Consider the following 20705-nt stretch of genomic DNA (forward strand, 5'->3'; position numbering starts at 1 on the left):
ACTTGCACATACCTAATGGGAATATGAGTACTGAGCAGCACAGACTTGGAAGCAATTCATGGAACTCAACTGGATTTGGATTTCATTTGTTTTTTTTTTTGGATTTCATTTGTTTTTTTTGGGGGGAGGTGGGTGTATGGAAAGACTTGGGTCTCCCATTGTTGGCTTTCATATTAAATATTTTGGGGCTTTTTTTCAGCTGTAAAGCCTGCAAGTAACTGCAAATGCACTCAAGTCTGTTCATGCTATTACACTGATGCAGGAACTGTGTTCACTCTGGAGCATCTGCTGCATCGAGGTTGCCTGACCCTGTCTAGTGGGGGGTGATAGCAGCTGACAGAAGCAGGTTCAAGGTCCTCTGTCCTACCAGACAAAACTGTTTCCAGGGAATTTGCTCTGTTGGCTTTTGCTACCACTTAATTCCATCAAGCTTTTCCCCCTAGCTTTGAAGTTGAGGAGTGAATATACAGCACATTTATCCCTTTCCTGAAATAATAATAAAAAAAAGCCCAAAGCTCCTAAATGGGTGAGCCAGGTGCTAGCAGTTGGCTCTAAAAGTGGAAGGGGCAGATGAGATGCAAATCACCAACCCATTTAGGGTAAGGCTCGAGTCCTTCACAGGACAGGGAGGAATGAATGAGTTGAATAGAAATGGTAAAGTAGGATTTGACTCCTACTCACAAACAGCCTCATACCTGAACGTGGTATTGGGTTGTGAGCTGGTATTTCACATTTCAGAACTACCTTAAGGCACTTGGGTTATAAACCAAGTCACTTGGGTTATAAATGTATCTACCTTGCTTATATTAGTTTATGTGATTGTGGACACCACTGCCAAGGGAAGGGAAGGGAATCGGGGCCATGGGTAACAGGATCTGTTTCCTGAGATTAGAGTCCAGTTGATGGTGTCCCTGATAGCAAAGAGCAAGGTTTGAGCAGTCAGACTGGGGGTATTTATTTTCCCTTCACTTCACCTTCTCCAGCCACAACATAATAGTAATGCAGTGCTGGGCACGTGTTCTGCACAGTCGTATCTTAACAAACAAGCAAAACCTGTAGTAAGTTAACACTTTGGCCCTAAATTTGTGTTTTGTGTAGAACTCTTTAATGGGGTGTGGGAAGCAATTTCTAAGCTGCTTTGATTACTTTTATTTTATCCCACCTGCACTATGAGAACATTTTAGTTAAAAAAAACCCCAAACTTTATATAAAACAGCACAGGTTTATTTAAAACAAACAACTGCATATAGTTAAGAGTTGCTGCGACTTCATAACCATGCAGTGTTACGCAGTGACATAACTAGGGAGGGCATGCATTTTACGGTAAAAGTTGGCGGAGGGATGCAGAAATCTTTCGGGTACCTGTTCCCAGATAACGGCTGGAAGCAGGAACGGGTGACTGGGTCCCCCTGGTGTCCTCACCGGGAAACGGCCTCTGCCTGAGGGCAGGGAGACGTGTGCGCCGTGTCCTAGACGTGACAAAGGGATAAGTGGCTCTGTTTTAGGTGGAGGAAGTTGCGCTGCACAAACAAAAGTTACTTTAACTTGTATCGGTTAAAGAATGCAACCTGGTCTAGTGGAAGGTGTCCCTGCCCGTGGCAGGGGGGGTTGGAACTGTATGAGCTTTAAGGTCCCTTTCAACCTTAACCATCCTGTCATTCTGTGATTCTACATGTATTTTGGTTGGGAGGTTTGTTTTTTTTTCTGTTGATTATGATAGTGTAAGCTCTTGTTTAGATACTCACGAGGCAGCCTTATCTATGAACAGCCACCAGTGCAGGGACAAAAGAGTATCGGAAGAGGAAGGTGGTTGGTTACACTTCCAGTGCCCATAGCAGATTTGCTCTGGTTTCCTCAGGTGAAGCTCTGCTTCGTACCTCCTGGGCACATTCTCTTGGCATTTCCACTCCTGCACATGTGTGGGGCCTCTCCTGCCCCTTGCTAACCCAGGACTTCTGCATCCTTCGCTCCCCAAGTGCTGTCCCGTGCCCCACCAGCCGAGCTGCAGAGTTCTGTGCTACAGTGCTTCTGGGGTGTTGGATTAAGTTATAAAACTCACAGTTAAGGAAGACGTTCGGGCTTGTTTTGTGTGAGATGAAGGCTGGCAGCAGCCTGGCACCTGCCTTTTCAGGTGGTCTGGTGCTACCTTAAGCCCTTGGCTGAGAGTTGCAGTAAAGGGCCCTAGGGAGGAGTTGGCGCTGCCCAACCGAAGCTCAGTGCAGCAAGCTGCTGACCATCTCGGGGAAGCAAACTAATCTTGAGTTGCTGAGGGTGCTCCTCCCCTTTGGCAGAGGTGGTGGGGTTAATCATGACACAGCTGAACAGTGGCAGTTCATGGGACATACCCTTCATCTGGCACTGTATTAAGTGTCTCTAGTTAGAGACACTGGCATCACAGGCATCACCCAGGAGCAGTTTCATGCCAAGCTTGGGTAGTCCTTCTATTGAAGAAAGAAGGGAAGGGAGAGGCACAAGGAGACTGGAAACTGGTGCGGGATTCCCAGACAGGACATCTACTTGTCAGTCTCCTGCCAATGGTATCACTTCCACACAAATCCACAGCCATGTGGAAAATACACGTGGGGCTGGGATCAACCCATCATACAACTCAAAGCTGAGTGGGGCTACTTGCCCAGGAGCAGAGATCTCCACTCCCTCTCTTCTTCCTGAAGAAGGTAAGCCAGTGCTCCCCTCAGTACCTGCTGCAGGGTGGGCATGGACTGACTGAAACCCTTAGCTGAGAGTACAGAGCATCAGTTCAGTGTGGGAGCCCCACACTGCAGGAGAGTCTTGGGGAAGGTAACATTGCTGGAGCCCGTGAAGGGATTAAGAGGAGGGCTGCATTACGGCAGCTTTTCAGTGTCTTCCTCAAAAAACAAGGTCTGCTCATTCCTTCAGAGGATATTTGTGTCCATAATGCCTTGCAAACAGCTCCAAAGTTGTGCCATCACTTAGCATGGGTCTGCATTTCAAGACCTAAGTGTCAGCCCAAATATTAGCAGCAAGACCTCTTGGGTGGTGGTGTCCTCTTAACTCTGCCTGGGAAATGCTGCCAGCTAGTTTGAATAGTCTTTCAGGGGTTTGTAGTACCTGAAATACCTCCTATTTCCTGTCATCTGATGCTTTTCCTGCCTTCTAAATCTCTTACAGGTACGTTCAGAGTTAATTACATCTGTGCTTTCATTCACCTCGTCTAGAGGGCTGATAATCCGCTCCCCCTTCCCAGTGTGGCTTGGTGAGGAAGCAGCAATTAAAACCTGCCTTTCCGGGGACAGCTGTGAGAGGTGGTGACCCACCTACCTACTCCTCCATCCAGCTTCCTTGTACCTGTCTTTGTGTCATGGCACGTTCGCGGCTCCAGCCTGAAGGCCCCCAGTCTCTGATGAATGGGATATGGGGGACTTCTCTCTCATGGTCATGGCCTGGGTGGTGGCAGGGATGAGAGCTGCCCACGTTAACCCTTGCTGGGAGAGGAAGAAATGTATGGCTTGAAATAAACTGAGGGTTACAGATGCTGTAAGCGCTCCTGGGCTGTGTCAGTGAGGATCTTAACTTCTTTCAGCTGTAATTTCACTCTGTCCTGAAGTGCCTGTGGTCTGGTTCAGTTCCCCTGTCCCTCTGCAGGTTCATCCAGAGCTGGCTGCCCAGGACCGTGTCCAGTTGGGGTTTAGGTATCTTCAAGGATGGAGACTCCACAAGCTCTTCAGGCAACCTCTTCCCTTGTCACCCCACCCTCACTGTAATAAAGTTTTTTCTCATGTTTAAATTAGATTTTCAATATTGGTACCACTAACTGCCAAATAAAGGAATAATCTAAATAATTGTTAGTGGCATGTCCCACAGAAGACAACTGATTTAAAAGACTGAAGTCCCTTACTTGCAGCTTTCCATACTACACCTGGTACAGGTACTCTCCTCTCTGAAGCCCTGGGGTGTTTTATCCTCAGGACATCTCTTCCCTTTGGATGTGTTTCCATTTGCCATATCCCTCCATTCCCACGTAATCTGGAGCACAAATGGGTGGCAGCACACCCACTTAGCAGATCCTTCTGGGAAGAAAGCAGGTAATTACTGGGATGCTTCCAGGAAAAGACCAGGGTGGTCAGTGGGAAGGCAAAAGCAGGTGAGCAAAGCAGCAGGGAGGAAATGGAGTAAGAACAGAGAGGCGCTATGGCTGATCATCACACCAGGAAGTTACGGAATGAAGCTACTAGAAGAATTAAAACCCCCAATGACTCCATAATCTTACAGTTGATATGCGGTACCAGGACTTCACCAAGCTTTAATCCACATCTCACCCTAGGCTTTGTTTGTGACCAATGACAGCTCTTTGAAGAGAAGATACCTGCAGTGAACACAGAGGTTGTCATTAAATATTTACTGCTTCTGAATTAAGCAATGGGGGAGCCAAATAGTTGGGTTGCTGGTTTTTGCTATTTAAAATGTTCTTTGTTATGCAGTTTGTGACCTGTCAGGTCCAAGATTTACTAGGACACAAAAAAAGCAGATGAAATGATGGAAATGATAAGGAATGGATGGGATAGAGACAGGGTGTTATTCAGGCCAAGCTGCTGCACTGTCTTAGACACTTAATCTAGTCTTAAAGTAGCCTGGCTGGGCAGAAGCTAAAAGGGAATGGAAGGATTAAGGCCATGTCCGTGTCCCTTTTTTTAGCTTTCACATCTATGGTGCACTACCCTTCCCTGGGCCTGTTACAGCCCTCCAGCTCCCTGGCTCATCTGAGGTGCAGGAGTTGTTTTGTGTTTTATAAACCCCTCTGACTTGTGACAGCTCCATCCTGACTCTCTTGCAGAGCTGGGTCAATTTCAAATGCTAAAAGAAAATGACATTTTTCACTGCGATGGATGCAGACCACAAAAGGATGCCTTTTGGGTTGTTCACTGAGCTCAGAACTAGCAAAAAGAGCTACTGCCTCATCTTCCAAGTCCCTCCTGCAGCAAAGCTAGACAGAAAAGCCAGATAGTCATAAATTTACTTTCCATTGCTCAGCTAGTTGCAAACCAACCCCCATTCCTCCTCCTTTAACTTGTTTGTGGTCCGTGCTGATCCATCTTCAGCCCGGAGTGCAGCGTAGGTGAAATGCGAGCCTGGTAATTCTGCACTTTCTGTTCTTCCCCTGTACCGGTTGGAGAGGAAGAAGTACTCCGTAAGTGCAAGGAGTGCCACCTAATGGCCCGTTGAGAAACCCCAAAGCTCCACCCAGCCTGCCGTCTTGGTGGTTTTTCCCTCATATACATGAGTATAGTAAAACACGGTATATTTTCACAAGCACGCTGAAATGCAAGTCTCTTTCATGGCTTGTCTACCCATAAACTATGCCTTGAGGGTAATGTCATGTAGAATGTTTAGTTTCATATGCGAACACTTGTTTTTTTTAAGCTCAAGGCTTGTGTAGCAATACAGATGCAAGTAAGAATTCGCATGTCCATGGTGCTTTTTCTCAGAAACTCACCATTTGGTCCTTCTTGCTGTTACTCTTCAGTACAGCGTAACTTGCTTTACTTTAAAGATGTATAGGGATGCTGTATGGAAAATACGACAGAAATAAGGGCTCCAGAAGAACACGCACAAGCCATTTACTCTATAGCACGTCCTGCTGCTGCAGCAGGAATAGCTTAAATTTTCAATAGCTGCTTTCCTTTCAGGAATTATTCACTAGTTGTTCAGTTACAACCAAGCCCTAACTTTTGATTTGGTAAAACAGTATTACCTCAAATCCTTTATTACTAACAGTGGTCCAGTGCCAGATAGCACAGCCTGTTCCAAAAGAGCAGCATTTACTTGTTCTCTTGAAAAACATTCCTAGAAAGGAGGCTCAGGGAACTAATTCCTATACAGCCTGAGCAGCAGCACCTGCCCTTCCTTAGAAACGTACTTCCACCTAGACATAAACAGCCTGCTCATCAGCTTAGGCATAGGCATTAGGGTTGAACTTTCTGCAAGAACAATCTTCCCATGCAACCTAGATTTCCCAAATGAAAACAAATCATAGAGTGGTCTGGGTTGCAAAGGGCCTTCAGATCATCTAGTTCCAACCCCCTACTGGAGATGGTAAAGTATAGAGAAATGCACATTAGCACTTTCAGCACATACTATGAAGCAAACTATTTCTATTACATATCTTTTTGCAAGATACTAATTCATTTTCATTAGTCCAGAGAAAAATTCTACTTCCCCCTTCTTCATCAGAACTCATCAAGTATTACAAAAACCTCAGTAACATGTCCATGAGGTAGAAAACACTTGAAAATATTTGACCTTCAAGATTTCTTGCCCAACAACCAGTTTCAAGGTAACTTAAGAGCAGCCTTTTATTACAATGAAATACTTAAGCAAACCCCCACTTAGTTTAACCCCCAGAAATGTTACCTGAATCATTCTGAACAGTTCCAGTAGATCACCACAGCATGAGACTGCTTCTGCCTTCAGTGTGCAGACCCATTTGCTGACAAACAGCACACACACGCATTTGACCTCTCTCATACCTGATTCGTCTCAGAAACATATTCACTTGTTTCTCAGATTTCCAGTCAGGTCACTTACTTCGCAGTTCAGTGAAGTGTGTTTGTTCAGGATTCATTACTAACTTGCGTTAGTCTCTAAACTCACTGAGGACAAAGTAACAGCATTCACAACATACCCAAACAACCAAGGCCATGACCTGTTAATAATAGCCTGCAATAGGTAGGAACTGCAAAGTGCATCCATCTAGGTCTTTGTCACCTTTACCTCCATAGGAGGGACATCTTGGCACTGTAATACCTCACTGTGAAAACACACATGGGCAGAAGTAATGTTTTTCCACCGCTGGTCCAGAACTGCTCAGTTGTTTTGAAAACAGATCTATTTTAGGACATTTATGTATGTGAGACAGAACTTGCCTGTAGCTTAAGTCAGCCCTGCCCTGACAGGCATTTACTGATCACTGAATTCTGCAGGTCAATCCCCACGTTCGTTTTCTATTTGTTTTTCAAACGAACACCACTGATGTAGAAGATGACATAAGAAAGAAAAAAAAAACATTCAGCTATACCCACAATCCTCCCTTCTCCTTTACTCTTATCAGTTGTAGTGGGACAAACAAGGAAACTGGTAAGAACAATAGTAAGGGAAATACCTCTCAGAAAATGCTTCATGATGCGAGATACCACTCGCGATATGAATCTAGTCCTCTTCTTAAAAACCTATGGTAGTAAAATACATTTTAGGAGTACCATCCATGTACACATCAAGTTTCACTGGGAACACAGAGACACTGCAGTTTTATGAAGGAAGTATGAAAAATTAACATGTCAGATCAAGTTTTAGAATCACTATTTTTAAATTTTTCAACAGAAAAGAAACAAAAGTGAAACTGTACTAAAAATATGATGGAGAAGGCAAAGCTGGATGCAGTCTATATTCACCAATGCCTGTTTTGACAGGGAAATTTAAGAAGGAAAAATGTTGATACAGATAGGATCTATTAAACCAGTTATTAGATAGACAGCTGAGCCCACTTGTGAATAACATAGGATGGCCACAAGTGCCATGAGAAACCCAGGCTTAATTACATTTAATTGAATTAAGATGAAAATTCGGTAACAATTTATTGAACATATTTAAGAACAATCCAATTCACATTAAGTCTCTGTAGCATCATTATTTAAAAAAATACACCAATGTTTAGAAAGGGTTAAGGTATCATTTGCTAAATTCCATTGCACGTCAGTTTATTTTCGTATTTCAAAAGGGAGCAGCAGTTAGTTGATTACATAAAGACAAACATACATGCATCCAAGGCTAACATAGCCATTTAAAGTTGTAGCAACAATATATGAAACAGCATAATTAGTTTTTCTTTCTTTAACGAAAATATTTATAATCAGTTTTATAAGCAAGGAATCCATATGTTAACTGTGGAACCAGTTAAATACTTTCAGTGCAGCAAAAGAACTGTTAATGTCTCACAAAGTTTATATAGAAAACACATCTGCTCAGCATTCACAAGTTCTCATAGCACAATGGTTTGACTACTCAACTGCCTGGCTCCTTGGATACTAACCACCAGGCTGGCTGGCTTCCAGAAGCAGCAAAATAAACACTGTCAGCTGCTGTCAATTTAACACCATTTTGACTTGTGAAACACTGGAAATTTAACTGAAAAATCATGTTTTAATGACATGGCCAGGAACAGTTTTTATCAGTACTGATACCAATATTCCTCACAACTTTTTACTTACTAGTGTGAGAATATGGGGGTCAGTTACTCATGCTCATAATTCTTATATCCTAACAAAAAATAGTAAACAGTTTGTGCAGATGATCAGAAGCAGTGGATGGAGAATCTAGCTGGGACCCTGGCCTGGACCAAACAGACACACCTAAGACTGAAGTTCATTAGCTTCCATGTGACCACTCTGACTTTATTGATGCAGCTAATGTTTAAACAATCTCTGAAAATAAGCTCCTCACTCCTCAAAATGCCCTTTTTTTTTTTTTCCTTTTAAATTGAGCCCTTAATTTTAAGGCCTTCTTGTCTACCAAGAACCTTGTGCTTGATTTCCTAGCACCTTCACTGCCCTTCTGGATCTTCTCTTTCCTGCTACAATCCACCCATTAAACCTAAATGAATGGTTTGTTATGTTTTTGATGCCTATGCCTCTCCCATCTTTGGTAAAATCCTTTATTTGAGATTCTCAGTCTCACCTATCTTTTAGAAAAGCTCACAGGTGAGATGACCACCTAAGAGCGTAACTGTGGCATATGCAAAATAGTTTCTGTTCTAAAAGTACATGCCACTTAATGACACTGCAGTAAACAGAAGAATTCTTACTAGTACAGGTAGTTAACTTTAAGAATGGCCAAAACCCCACCACCACTTAACTCCCTCCTTCCCCCTCCCCCAAGACAAAGGGGCTTTAAGAACAAACATAAACTAGCAGGATTAAAAATGTCTTAATCTTAAAAACTGCCTTGAAACTAGGAAATAGGGAGTTCAGCAAGTATCTACCTCCCTGTGTATTACCCAGATTCTGGAGCAAGAACATCTGCACAAACATCCACCTGCTACAGCTTCAGAATTTGATTCCTTGGAAGACAAGCAGGAGCTAGCTTCCCAGTCAGCACTGATGTACAACTCCACAAAACTTGTTGTTCAACATGCTGACAGTATAAATTCCAGTTCTGAACAGGCACACAGGGAAGTAACCACAGCTTAAGCAAACCCTGAGCAAAGTAGTTTTGAAGCAATGGCTTATCTTTTTGAGCCAGCTTTCTGAAAGGTTTTATGCAAGACAAGAATCAAGGTGTTCATTTATTTCAGACTCCAAAACCTCAGTCTGGCAAACAGGACAACCGACTTTTTTATCCTGCCTCACAGCAGCGCTGGAACTTGCAGAGGACACTGTAGATTCAACTTTGGTTTTTGAAGGTGTACTTATACTTGAAGTGACACCAGTACCACCTTTTTTAATGAAATAGTTTTCAAAGGCAGTTCTGTCTTCCATTTTTGGCCATTGCTGAAATGTATGAGAACCTTCTGAGCTTTTTTTCTGACCTGCTGTTGTCTGCTCAAAACAAATTTGTTTTGGTGACCCGTTATAAAATGGCATAACCCTCTTCCCACTTGCAGAGCCTTGGTTTGATTTTTCTTCCGTAACACGAGCAATTTTAACAGGTGATCCACTCACGTTCTTGTAAGCTTTTGAATTAGCAACAGAGAGTTTAGGGAACTCACGCTTCGAAGATAAGCTGATTTTCTCACTGGCATCACCAGTATGCAGTGCAAAGAAGATGCCACTACGGGGTGATTTTTCAAATTTTATCTCATTTTTAGGGATTGGTATTGTCCTTACTGGGGAACGAAGCTGTGAACCAGGTGTTTCATTTGTGCTTTTTTCTGAGAGTCCACTGTCTCCTCCCCCAAGCCGATATCCCTTTCCACTAAAGGGTACCAGATCTTGCATACCATGAGTTTTTGTCTTGCCTGCAATTTAAGAGAAGACAATAAGAATAGTAACTTTTTCATCTATGCCATAGGCTTATTATTTTACATACTTCATAAAAAAAAAATCTGCTGCTTGAAAATAGTGCAGTAAACTAAACCTTTTTCAAACACTTTAGTTGAGAAGGAGCCCAGAAATGCACAAATAAAATGGGCCCTATTCTTCGCTATGTAACAGTAGCATCTAAGCAGAGCTCATGCAGTGGCTGATCTGTACTTGTCCACAGAACTGTTTGGACAAAAACAGTTTGGAAAACAGGCAGAAAAATTATTTTAAATACCTTTCTTAGGTGACTCGGAATTTGGAAGTTTTTCTGCCTGAGTTTTCTCCTTAGATTTCTTAGAGAAGTTCTCTGGCTCCTTCACTTTTGTGAATGTACCTCCACATTTCTCTTGATGCTCAGCCCACCAGAAGTCTCGTGCAGAGGGTGCTCTATTCATTGAACGTTTCACATATCCAAAGTAAGGTTTCCTATTTTGGCAGGGGCCGTTGCATCGCCACCAGTGCTGGCGGTACAGATCCACCTCATCGTGAAAATCATGATAGATCTAGGTTAAAATAACAAAACGAAACAGTCATTCAGAAAGTTCCTAATTTTACACCAACAGCTCTTCAATATTCTTTAAAAAGAAATTACCATTTCATTCCTTCCATTACTGCTGTGTTTTTTACATTACCAGTTCAAAGAGCTGAACCTGCGTAAAATTTGATCAACATTTAGACACCATTAAAACAAAGCTTAAAAGACAGGATGGGCAGGAATGTGTCCTGGCTATCTTGTCTGAACTGCAGTAAAGTCACTTTGAAAAATCTATCTACAATTTCACCCTACATGATGTACTCGTTAGAATGCACTGCAAACAATGCCAGTACTGTATTCTTTCTCCAGCTACTATCTCAATGGATCTTGCCAGACATATTATTTTGCAATACCATCAATCCACTTGCCTCTACTGATACAAATCTTAACTAAAACAGACTGTTCTTCTCCAAACGGTATTCTGACACGGAGCTATTCTGTCTCTGATAGCATTTAGTCGTTTCAGATTTAAAGAAAAATACTCACAGAGGGCATACTTGAAAATCATATGACTAACAACTTGCTACATCTTCCTCAACCTGTTCCCACCATCATCCCCAACAAAATAACTATGGAACTGGCATACACTTGAATGCAAGTTCGTATTGGTACCAACTGTGGAGTGTCAAACAAGAACAAGTTTATTACTCATACCACACTACATACACCAAGAAACCAAATCAGGAAGAAACTGCTATTAAATTAAGTAATTTACGCTTACTGTGACATTGGCTCCAGTCAACCGATTAATGCGACGCATGTGTTTGCAGAACTCTGGTCCATGAGATTCACGATCTTTGTCATTATTAGTAACAAAAAGCAGGGCATGGATCATTTCATGCAACAGTGTCTGAAACGATGGAAATCATTAGCTATTTACTGAAAAACACGATATATAGTTTCAAAATTAAGCTGTAAGTATGCTACTCCTCTACATTTATCTCAATACTGATCTTCTCTTCATGCATTCACATGTTTATTCTGGGGCGTAAAAGCATGATACTCGTTCTACCTGTCAAATCAAATTACCTCTATTCCCATACCACCAAAACATAGTACTACAGTAAGTGACATTCTAAAAAGGAGAAATAATCCCCAAACTTGTCAAATCTTTGAAGAGATCATCCCCTCTGCAACCAAGAGACACTTGTGAGAAAGTTGAAACCCCACAGCATTTCTGTTCATTAAGCAAACATGGATGTTCAGCCAACTCAAAGCAGCAGCCCTGACAGAGGCACAAGAAGCAACACAATGTTTACAGTCATATCCTGTACCCTTATTTTTAGCTGTGGGCCTTTTGAGCTAAAAGATGAAGCTACAGCCACCTTCTGATTGTGCTTTCAGTCCCTGTTTGTTTTTAATATTAGGGAATAATTTATGAGTAAAAAAGTTGGGGTTTGGTTTTTTTTTCAGTAAAATAAGCAAGTGGCCTTAGTCTGCCACTCAGAGTTGCCCATTTAGAAATGCAAAAACGAAAGATGACCATGACACCGAAACATTAGCATCACAAGTGTAACAATAAAGACACCACTATTTTACAATCTATAGGTATATAAGTATATACAGTATATAATACATACTATAAGAATCCTACTATAAAATATTGGGGGGGGGACGACACAAAATACATTTTATGTGCAGATTCATGAGCACTCTTCAAATACCTCAACAAGATCCTTCCTTGGTCTTAACTTGAGGAGGGGCTCACTCAGACGAATGGAACACATTCCACCTTTTCCTTCATATTTACACACTCCAGCACAGCTGAAAGAGATACAGAAAGAAAATATGAAAAGCTACTTGTTTCTGTAGTACATTAATTGAGAACTGGAGTTAAAATGCTGTCCTCTTCCAGCACATGCTAGGTAACTCTCAGAACATGAAGAAAACTTTTAGTAGTTACTTGAAAAACTCAAGAAAAAAATAAGAAAAAAATCCAAATCCACAAGTCCTTAGAATAAGCTGTGACTGAACCAGCAAAAGTGAAAGTGTAGTTTATTAAATATCTTGCAATCACTTTAATTCAAAGCTGAAGTAATCCTGAGGAAGGTGGTGATGGGGGCAAATCACAATGGACTGTTCCAAGCTAACCTGTTTAGGAGGCAGAGGATTGTTTTCATTAGAATTCCTCATGGAGTGAAATACATGAAATAGAGGCTGGAGATTCAAAGCAGCCAACACCAACTTAACTGCTGGTTGCTGCTATTTAACTCCTCATCCTCTCCCAATGTTTGACTCTTACTGAACTTTCATGTATCATCACTTCTGCATGCTAAACCAGCAGAAAACATTTTTCTTTTTTTTAATATTACTGAGTTAGTGCTCTACCTGTTCAGTGTTCAAATCTTTTCAACTATTTAAAGAGTGCTGCAACCAGCAGAGGACAAGAGGGGGCAGGACGCCAGCAGCCAGCAATTGCATCAGCTGATCTGCTACAGAACTGCAACCTGCACTTCAAAGCTTTTTTTGTTTTCATCTCAGATTCCCTGTTTATTCCCCTTCCTAATCTGTTCTAAGTTTTCTTAATATACTGTTACAATTTCATATTTACCTTTCAGCCATGCTGTAAAATTGTAATAGAAACGGAGAACAAGAAAAACAACAGCAATACAAGTATGTTCTTTTACACTGACATACAGTTTAAGACCAAATTATTTATTCCACTTCCAACATCTATCTATCCAACATCTATTCTATTCCAACATCTATCCAGTTCTGCCTGCACCCCACGGGAAGACATCTAAGGCTGCCAAGGATGACCAATGAAGGACAAAACAGACAATGACAATGACCAACCTACATCCCAGGGTACAAACCACGTTAGAAAAGCAAGACATCCAAGTACCTGGAAGAGCAGCTCTGGCACTAGCACACTATGCCTATGAACCAACATTCAGGAGTAGAATATAACGATTAACGACAGCTTTTCCTTCCTTACCCCTCCCTCCCCCCCACCCCCCCCACCCCATAGCTATATATATGATATATTAGAAAGAAATTCTTCATTGGCACAGGTTGCCCAAAGAAGTTATGGCTGCCCCATCCCTGGCAGTGTTCAAGGCCAGGCTGGACAGGGCTTGGAGCAACCTGGTCTAGCGGAAGGTGTCCTTGCCTGTGGCACAGAGCTAGAACTGGATGAGCTTTAAAGTCGCTTCCAACACAAACCATTCTATGATTCTATGACGAGATGAGCTATTCCTTATTCGAAGAGCCACAAACTCTTCCAACAGCTCTGACACAGCACCGACACCCGGCTGGCAGCTTCCCCTGCCCCCCCCCCGCACCCCGCCTGCCCGCCAGAGCCAGGCCTGCCTGGCTGGGAGGCCGCTCACCGCCGCGCCCGCCTCCCCACGCAGGGCTGCCCTGCGCGCCGACCCGGCGCCCCCCACCGTACAGGGTCATGCGCGGGCTCCACGACACGTCCACCGCCGCCAGGCGCCCCCAGAAGAGCGCCTCGTTGAACTGCACGAAGAGCCCGTGCACATCGGGGCTGGGGTCCAGCAGCTCCCACGACTCATCCACCACTGACAGCGGCCGGAGTGGAGAAAGGTCCCGCAAGGCCTCAGGACACGGTGCTGATGCTGCCGCTGCCGCTGCCGCCGCTGCCGCCGCCGCCGCCGCCTCCTTGTCCTCCGCTTCCCACAGCTCCTGGAGCTGCAGCGCCAGCACGAAGTCCTCCTCCATCCCGCTCAACGCAGCGCCGCCATCCGCCAGAGCCGCCTGGCGCGCATGCGCGTTACGAGATTAACGACCACGCATGCACCTAACGCCGGCTGAGTCCCTCTGTCCCCGGCGCTCACGGCCGCAGGGAGGGGAGCCGCGCATGCGCGTTGGGCGCGGCGCCGTTGTCGCAGGCGGTGTACGTCCTCCGGTGCGCAGGCGCAGCGTCGTTGTTCCTGACGGCGGCGGTAGCGGCTGCGGGGCGGGTGCCGGGCAGCGGGGCTGTTGGAGGTGCGGCCGTGGCGATGGCGCTGTCGCTGGGCGAGGGTGGCGGGAGCCGGTTGCGGCGGCAGCTGGAGTCCGGGGGCTTCGTGGCGGCGGAGTACGTGAAGCAGCTGTCGCAGCAGTCGGACGGGGACAGGGACCTGCAGGAGCACCGGCAGCGCATTCAGGCGCTGAGCGAGGAGACGGCCCAGAGCCTGAAACGCAACGTGTACCAAAACTACCGGCAGTTCATCGAAACGGCGCGGGAGATCAGCTACCTGGAGAGCGAGATGTACCAGCTCAGCCACATCCTCACCGAGCAGAAGGGCATCATGGAGGCCGTCACCCAGGCCCTGCTCCTCCAGGCTGATCGCGACGACCCCGAGCTGGGCTCCCGCCGCGCCGCTACCACCGATCCCTTCCTGCCCCTGTCGGCCAAGGAGGCAGCGGCCAACGAGGAGGGGCGGCAGCGGACGCTCACCACCCTTCTGGAGAAGGTGGAGGGCTACCGCGACCTCCTGCCGGAGAGCCCCAGCAAGTACCTGGTCTACAACGGCGACCTGGTGGAGTACGATGCTGACCACATGGCGCAGATCCAGCGGGTGCACGCCTTCCTCATGAATGACTGCCTGCTCGTGGCCACCGCGCTGCCCAACCGCCGCGGTGCCTACCGCTACGTTGCCCTCTACTCCCTCGATGGGCTGGCTGTGGTCAACGTCAAGGACAACCCTCCTATGAAGGATATGTTCAAGCTGCTCATGTTCCCCGAGAGCCGCATCTTCCAGGCTGAGAATGCCAAGATCAAGAAGGAGTGGCTGGAGGTGCTAGAGGAGACTAAACGCAACCGGGCCCTCAGTGAGAAGCAACGCCTGGAGCAGGAGGCCCTGCCCCGGCCTGCCCCAGCACCTCCTGAATCCACCAACCCCTTCGAGGAGGAAGAAGAGGAGGAAGAGCCCTCTGCTGAGGAGGAGGTGGTTGATCTCTCGCTTGAGTGGATCCAGGAGCTGCCTGAGGACCTGGACGTCTGCATTGCTCAGAGGGACTTCGAGGGGGCAGTGGACCTCTTGGATAAACTCAACGAGTACCTGAGGGACAAGCCTGTGAGCCAGCCCGTGAAAGAGCTGCGGGTCAAGGTGGATGAGCGGGTCCGGCAGCTTACAGACGTGCTGGTGTTCGAGCTGTCTCCAGACCGCTCTCTGCGGGGAGGGCCACGGGCCACCCGCCGAGCTGTGTCCCAGCTCATTCGCTTGGGCCAGTCCACCAAGGCATGCGAGCTCTTCCTGAAGAACCGGGCGGCCGCGGTGCAGACGGCCATCCGGCAGCTGCGCATCGAGGGTGCCACGTTGCTCTACATCCACAAGCTCTGCCATGTCTTCTTCACCAGCCTTCTGGAGACAGCAAGAGAGTTTGAGACGGACTTTGCTGGCAACAACGGCTGCTACTCGGCCTTCGTGGTCTGGGCCCGCTCTTCCATGAAAATGTTTGTAGATGCCTTCAGTAAGCAAGTCTTCGATAGTAAAGAGAGTTTGTCGACTGCGGCAGAGTGCGTCAAGGTAAGAGGCTCCAAAGAGGGTGGTGTGACATGGTAGCCAAAACAAAGGTTTCCTGAGTTGAAAAGTGAATATTCATTTGGGGTTGGTTTGGATTTTTTATCAGTTTAACAGAGTAAAGGATTAAGATGAAAGCGCACAGCCAGAAAAAACCTATCTTTATCAGAAATACAGTATGTGTTTATTCTTAATTTGCCTTTAACCAGTAGGAGGTCCTAAAATTTATGTAAGCCACATTTGAGTGATGAGTATTTGAAGACTTTTTTGTCTATTTTCCAAGCCTGTCCTGGACTACATTTCCATAGTTTTTTGCAAGACTAATTTATTTCAGCTTCTAATGGGGGAAAAAAAAAAAAGAAGGGTTGGGGAGTTCATAATGTAATTGTCAGAGTGTTTTTGATAGGCAGGGTTTATCTTTCAGTTATTAATTTCTCATTAATAAGAAATCTCTTGAAGCAGGAGAAATAAGTGAAGTATGACTCAGACTTCTCTGTTTTCTGAGAATTATAAATTTGGTAAATAAGATGTAAAGGGGGCATACATGCTAGTAACACCCTTTGTTTTTTGTTACTCCCCAAGGTAGCTAAGGAGCACTGCAAGCAGCTTAGTGAGATTGGACTGGACCTCACCTTCATCATTCATGCTCTTCTGGTAAAGGATATCAAAGGTGCATTACAGAGCTACAAGGATATCATCATCGAGGCCACCAAGCACCGCAACTCTGAGGAGATGTGGAGAAGGATGAACCTAATGACTCCAGAGGCACTGGGGAAACTCAGGGAGGAGATGAGGAGCTGCGGGGTGGGCAATTTTGACCAGTACACGGGTGATGACTGCTGGGTCAACCTGAGCTATACTGTAGTAGCTTTCACTAAGCAGACTATGGCCTTCTTGGAGGAAGCGTTAAAGCTTTACTTCCCAGAGCTGCATATGGTCCTTTTGGAGAGTCTCGTAGAAATCATCCTGGTGGCTGTCCAGCATGTTGATTACAGTTTACGGTGTGAACAGGATCCTGAGAAAAAAGCATTCATTAGGCAAAATGCATCCTTCCTGTATGAAACTGTCCTTCCTGTTGTGGAAAAAAGATTTGAGGAAGGGGTTGGAAAGCCGGCCAAGCAGCTACAGGATCTGAGAAACGCTTCAAGGTTGATGCGTGTAAATCCGGAAAGTACCACCTCTGTGGTGTGAAGTGACCTAACTGTTCTTATGAACAGCCTGAAAGCACTTGCTGAAAATGTTGTACATTGGATACATGAACTAAATGGGTTTTCTTAGTCCCTACAAAATGCAGAAGTCCAACTACTGCATTCCAGAAGCTGAAGACTTACAATCAAAGCCTGAGAGGATGCAACACTTTACTTGGTGGATGGGAGTTAGGGGAGTGAGAAGTAAGGCTGAGGTCCCATGTCCTTGGACAGCATATCCTGTAAGAATGGTTTGTGTAGTGTTTGTGACTTGAGGAACACTGCAATATACAATTTTTGGCCAAATGTTTTTGAAAGTCTTAAATATATATACACCACATGGTGGGAAAAGATCACTTATCACATCACTGTAGGAATTCTTTTTTAAGAGAGGGTTCTGGTAGGAGGGGAAGTGCTGAAACGTTCCCAGGGTGTGAGACGCATCCCCCATCCAGATGTGACTCAGCACTGCAGATAAACAACATGAATTTGCACAGTCTGATTTGTTTGGTGGCAATGCAAACTCTTCAGTTTTTTCCAACATTCAGATTCTTTTCATTCATTTCAGAGGCAGATCTAAATTAAAAATGGGGGGGGGGGGTGTTAAGGTTTTTGTGTGTGGATGAAGGGGCTGCTTCTATTTAATAAGCTTGCCTGTCAGCTTAAACTGCAGGTCTCTGGAAACAAACCTGCTGTCAGAAACATTTGCTCCCCTCAGAGAAAAAGTGAGAATAACTTTTTTCCTTCCCCTTTGTGTTCCCCTTCCTTGTTTTTTTCATGGACTTAATTGGGGTCAAGTCAGTTTGATTAAGTGTGCACTCTTGCTTGAGGTGCTGTCATAAATGCATGACAGGCCATTGCCTACTGATAGAAACCACCGTGAAGAAGTGTAAATGCTCTTGAGATGTGGAGGGCAGGGAGAAGGTCTGAAGGTACTGTTTCATTTGGGAGAAGCAGCATGCTAATTCTGCTGTATGGAGGCAGCACAGGATGAAGAGAGTGAGTGTGAGGCTTTTTGTAAAGGATGTGATCTGCAAAATACACACTCTGTTCTTCCTGCAAATATTAGTATTGTTTTTCTGTAATACAGCAATAACCTAGAAGCACTGTCTTTTTCTGTAGAAAGCCCAAGGACTGTGGTTGCGAGCACTAATGTAGATGGGGGAAGTTTATGCAAATACTTGTATGTTTGGATTGAATGGTGATGGCTGTCTCATTCAGTGTATGTCTCTGAAAATAAAATAAGCCAAGTCTTGTATAAAGGCTGGCTTTAGAAAGCTGTCAGCATCATGTTCTGAGCTGTGTAAACTTCTTCCCCTTTAGTGAAGACTTTCTTAGCTGTGAGAAAATTATGTTAAATAAGTGTTCTTAACTGGAATCATTGAGTATCCTATTCCTGTTACACTTTCGGATGAATATTTTGCAGTTTGTATCAGTGTAATGAATGCCTCGTGACTGCCAGAACAAGGTATTGCTAGTAATACATACTGTGTAACTGCTCATACTGGAGCTACTTTCCTCCCTATTTTCATGGTGCTAGTTCATTGCACTTTTTACCTTGGCTAGTTTTCATTCTGTTGCTCTTTGAATGCCTTTTTAACTGTCAGGTTTTGCCAAGCGTACTACTGTCTCTGCTCACTTGCTTTCCACTGTTCGGGTTTTTGCTAGCATATCCTGGGAGAAAAATGGTTTTAAAGGGTAACTTATTGCTCTTGCTAAAACTGATTGAAAACCACTGAAATAGCTGTAGTTTTATTGTAAGGGACTGAGACAGTGAGAGTTAGAACTTGTGTGAACATGTTATGTCCAAGAGAGAGCCACACGGGTGTTTTTCACTAATGAGCTGGTTTTGATACCAGATCCTAAGGAAGTGTATCAAAGTAATATATTCTTTCTCTTTTGCTTGAAGTGGGCAGAAGTAACAACCTTACTTAATCTGAGAAATACTTTCCAGTGGATTTTAAGTGAGAACTCTACATGATGATGGGTATTTTGGAAGAGAGGGAGAAGCAAGGGCTTTTTTTCTCTGAAGACAAATATATTTTATTGTTTTCTTTACAGCAGAAGAAAGCAGAATTAATACAGATGAGTTGTTTTGGTTTTGTGTTGGGTTTTTTCCTGTGAAAGAGAAAGGTAAGCTGTGGACCTGCTGCTCAAGACTGATTATTGTGATGCTTGAGAATTTTGTGTAAGAAGCTGAATTGTAGTTTCATGCTTCCCAGCTCTGGAGTAAGATTGAACAGGAGGAGAGCCCTGTTCATGTATCCATTGTAAGCTGGTGTAGCACATCTTGTCCTCATCAGAGGATGAAAGGTAGAATGTAATTCTGCCATGTGTTCTGTTATGCCTCAGTCACCGCTCCCATTATCAATCTATTTACAGCACTCAGGGCCTACTGAATTTTTCTCTGCCATTATCCATGGATCAGTGGGCTTACGTGGATGGTTGGTTTTAATGGATCAGAGAATTTGGCGTTTCCTCTGGGTGATCAAATATGTTCGTGTGCCTGGCACAATCCAAATATGCGTGTGGATTTGTATAAACCGCTGTAGGTAGCATTGATACTTTGTAACTTGTGAATCAATTCAAATTGTAAGAAAATCAGGAACTTAAGGAAAATGGTGTGCAATTAAATTAAACACTTTGTATGTTAATTCAGTTAACAAAAAAGTTAACGTATGCAGAGAATCATGTTTTAATAAATTTCAGATTTGAAGACAGTAATTTGGAGTTGCACTTTTCCTGAGCAATGCACTTGTCTAGTGTTGTTCAAGGTGGGATTTGCAGTAACTACTGAATAACATGATAGCAGTTTTGTTGATTTGGGGAAGAACTAGTCTTTTTGTTTTGTTTTGAGACAATTGCGTATAAAATCTGGTTTCCTTTAGCTGCTGTGACAAAATTCTGTAAAATGAAGATTTCTTTTAATTATTCAGATGAATTTATGTATTGGAATTTAATGCAATAACTTTTCTGAACAGTGAGGACCATGTATTAAAACTTTTGGACGTACAACACTAGTGGTGAATTTCTGTTTTTATTACATCATCATCGGGAGGAGGATGTTGATTCAGAGTTCGAATCCACTAATGAATTTCCAGTGAAGTAGGAGAGCTTCAGGTCAGTGGTTTGTGAGGGAGATGTGAGAGGCAGCTGGGTGGTGAAAGCCAAGTGATGTCACTTCAGTTACATTCTTACAAAGTCAGTGTGTCCAGGGCAGTGTCACGCTATGGAATTTGTTACCTTCCAGAGATAATTTTTTCTCCGGAGTCCGTTCGCTCTTAACTTGAATGCTACATGTGCAGTGCAGGCTTTCTCCTCGCTAGGTGGAGTTCTGCTGTTGAAGCTTCGCTATGCCAAGGACAGGCCCAGCCATTAAAGCTCTGCCGTCTCCCAGCGTGGCTTGGGACGTTTTGTAACACGCTGGGTAATGAAGATGCTGCACTGAACTTTTTGGACA

The 20705-nt window shown here is 44.3% G+C and overlaps 2 protein-coding genes and 1 long non-coding RNA gene across 3 annotated transcripts in view; 1 reads left to right on the plus strand and 2 right to left on the minus strand.

The window, feature by feature from the left end:
- The window catches only part of LOC133278475 (uncharacterized), a 168317-nt gene that overhangs the window by 94288 nt on the left and 53324 nt on the right, over window positions 1-20705 (minus strand). The window lies entirely within an intron of this gene.
- Window positions 7686-14287, minus strand: SPRTN (SprT-like N-terminal domain). The gene is made up of 5 exons (XM_061471271.1): window positions 13982-14287; window positions 12252-12351; window positions 11309-11437; window positions 10288-10555; window positions 7686-9988 (listed from the first exon to the last, which is right to left on the minus strand). The coding sequence occupies exons 1-5, from the start codon at window positions 14269-14271 to the stop codon at window positions 9288-9290; spliced, it is 1488 nt and encodes a 495-aa protein (XP_061327255.1). The 5' UTR covers window positions 14272-14287; the 3' UTR covers window positions 7686-9287.
- On the plus strand, window positions 14490-18525 carry EXOC8 (exocyst complex component 8). Its single transcript, XM_061471272.1, has 2 exons — window positions 14490-16064; window positions 16641-18525. The coding sequence occupies exons 1-2, from the start codon at window positions 14553-14555 to the stop codon at window positions 17247-17249; spliced, it is 2121 nt and encodes a 706-aa protein (XP_061327256.1). The 5' UTR covers window positions 14490-14552; the 3' UTR covers window positions 17250-18525.

The sequence above is a fragment of the Pezoporus flaviventris genome, unplaced genomic scaffold (genome assembly GCF_033815535.1).
Source record: "Pezoporus flaviventris isolate CSIRO_AGI_PZ_B2104156 unplaced genomic scaffold, CSIRO_AGI_Pfla_v1 ptg000066l, whole genome shotgun sequence".
In the NCBI taxonomy this organism is placed as follows: Eukaryota; Metazoa; Chordata; class Aves; order Psittaciformes; family Psittacidae; genus Pezoporus; species Pezoporus flaviventris.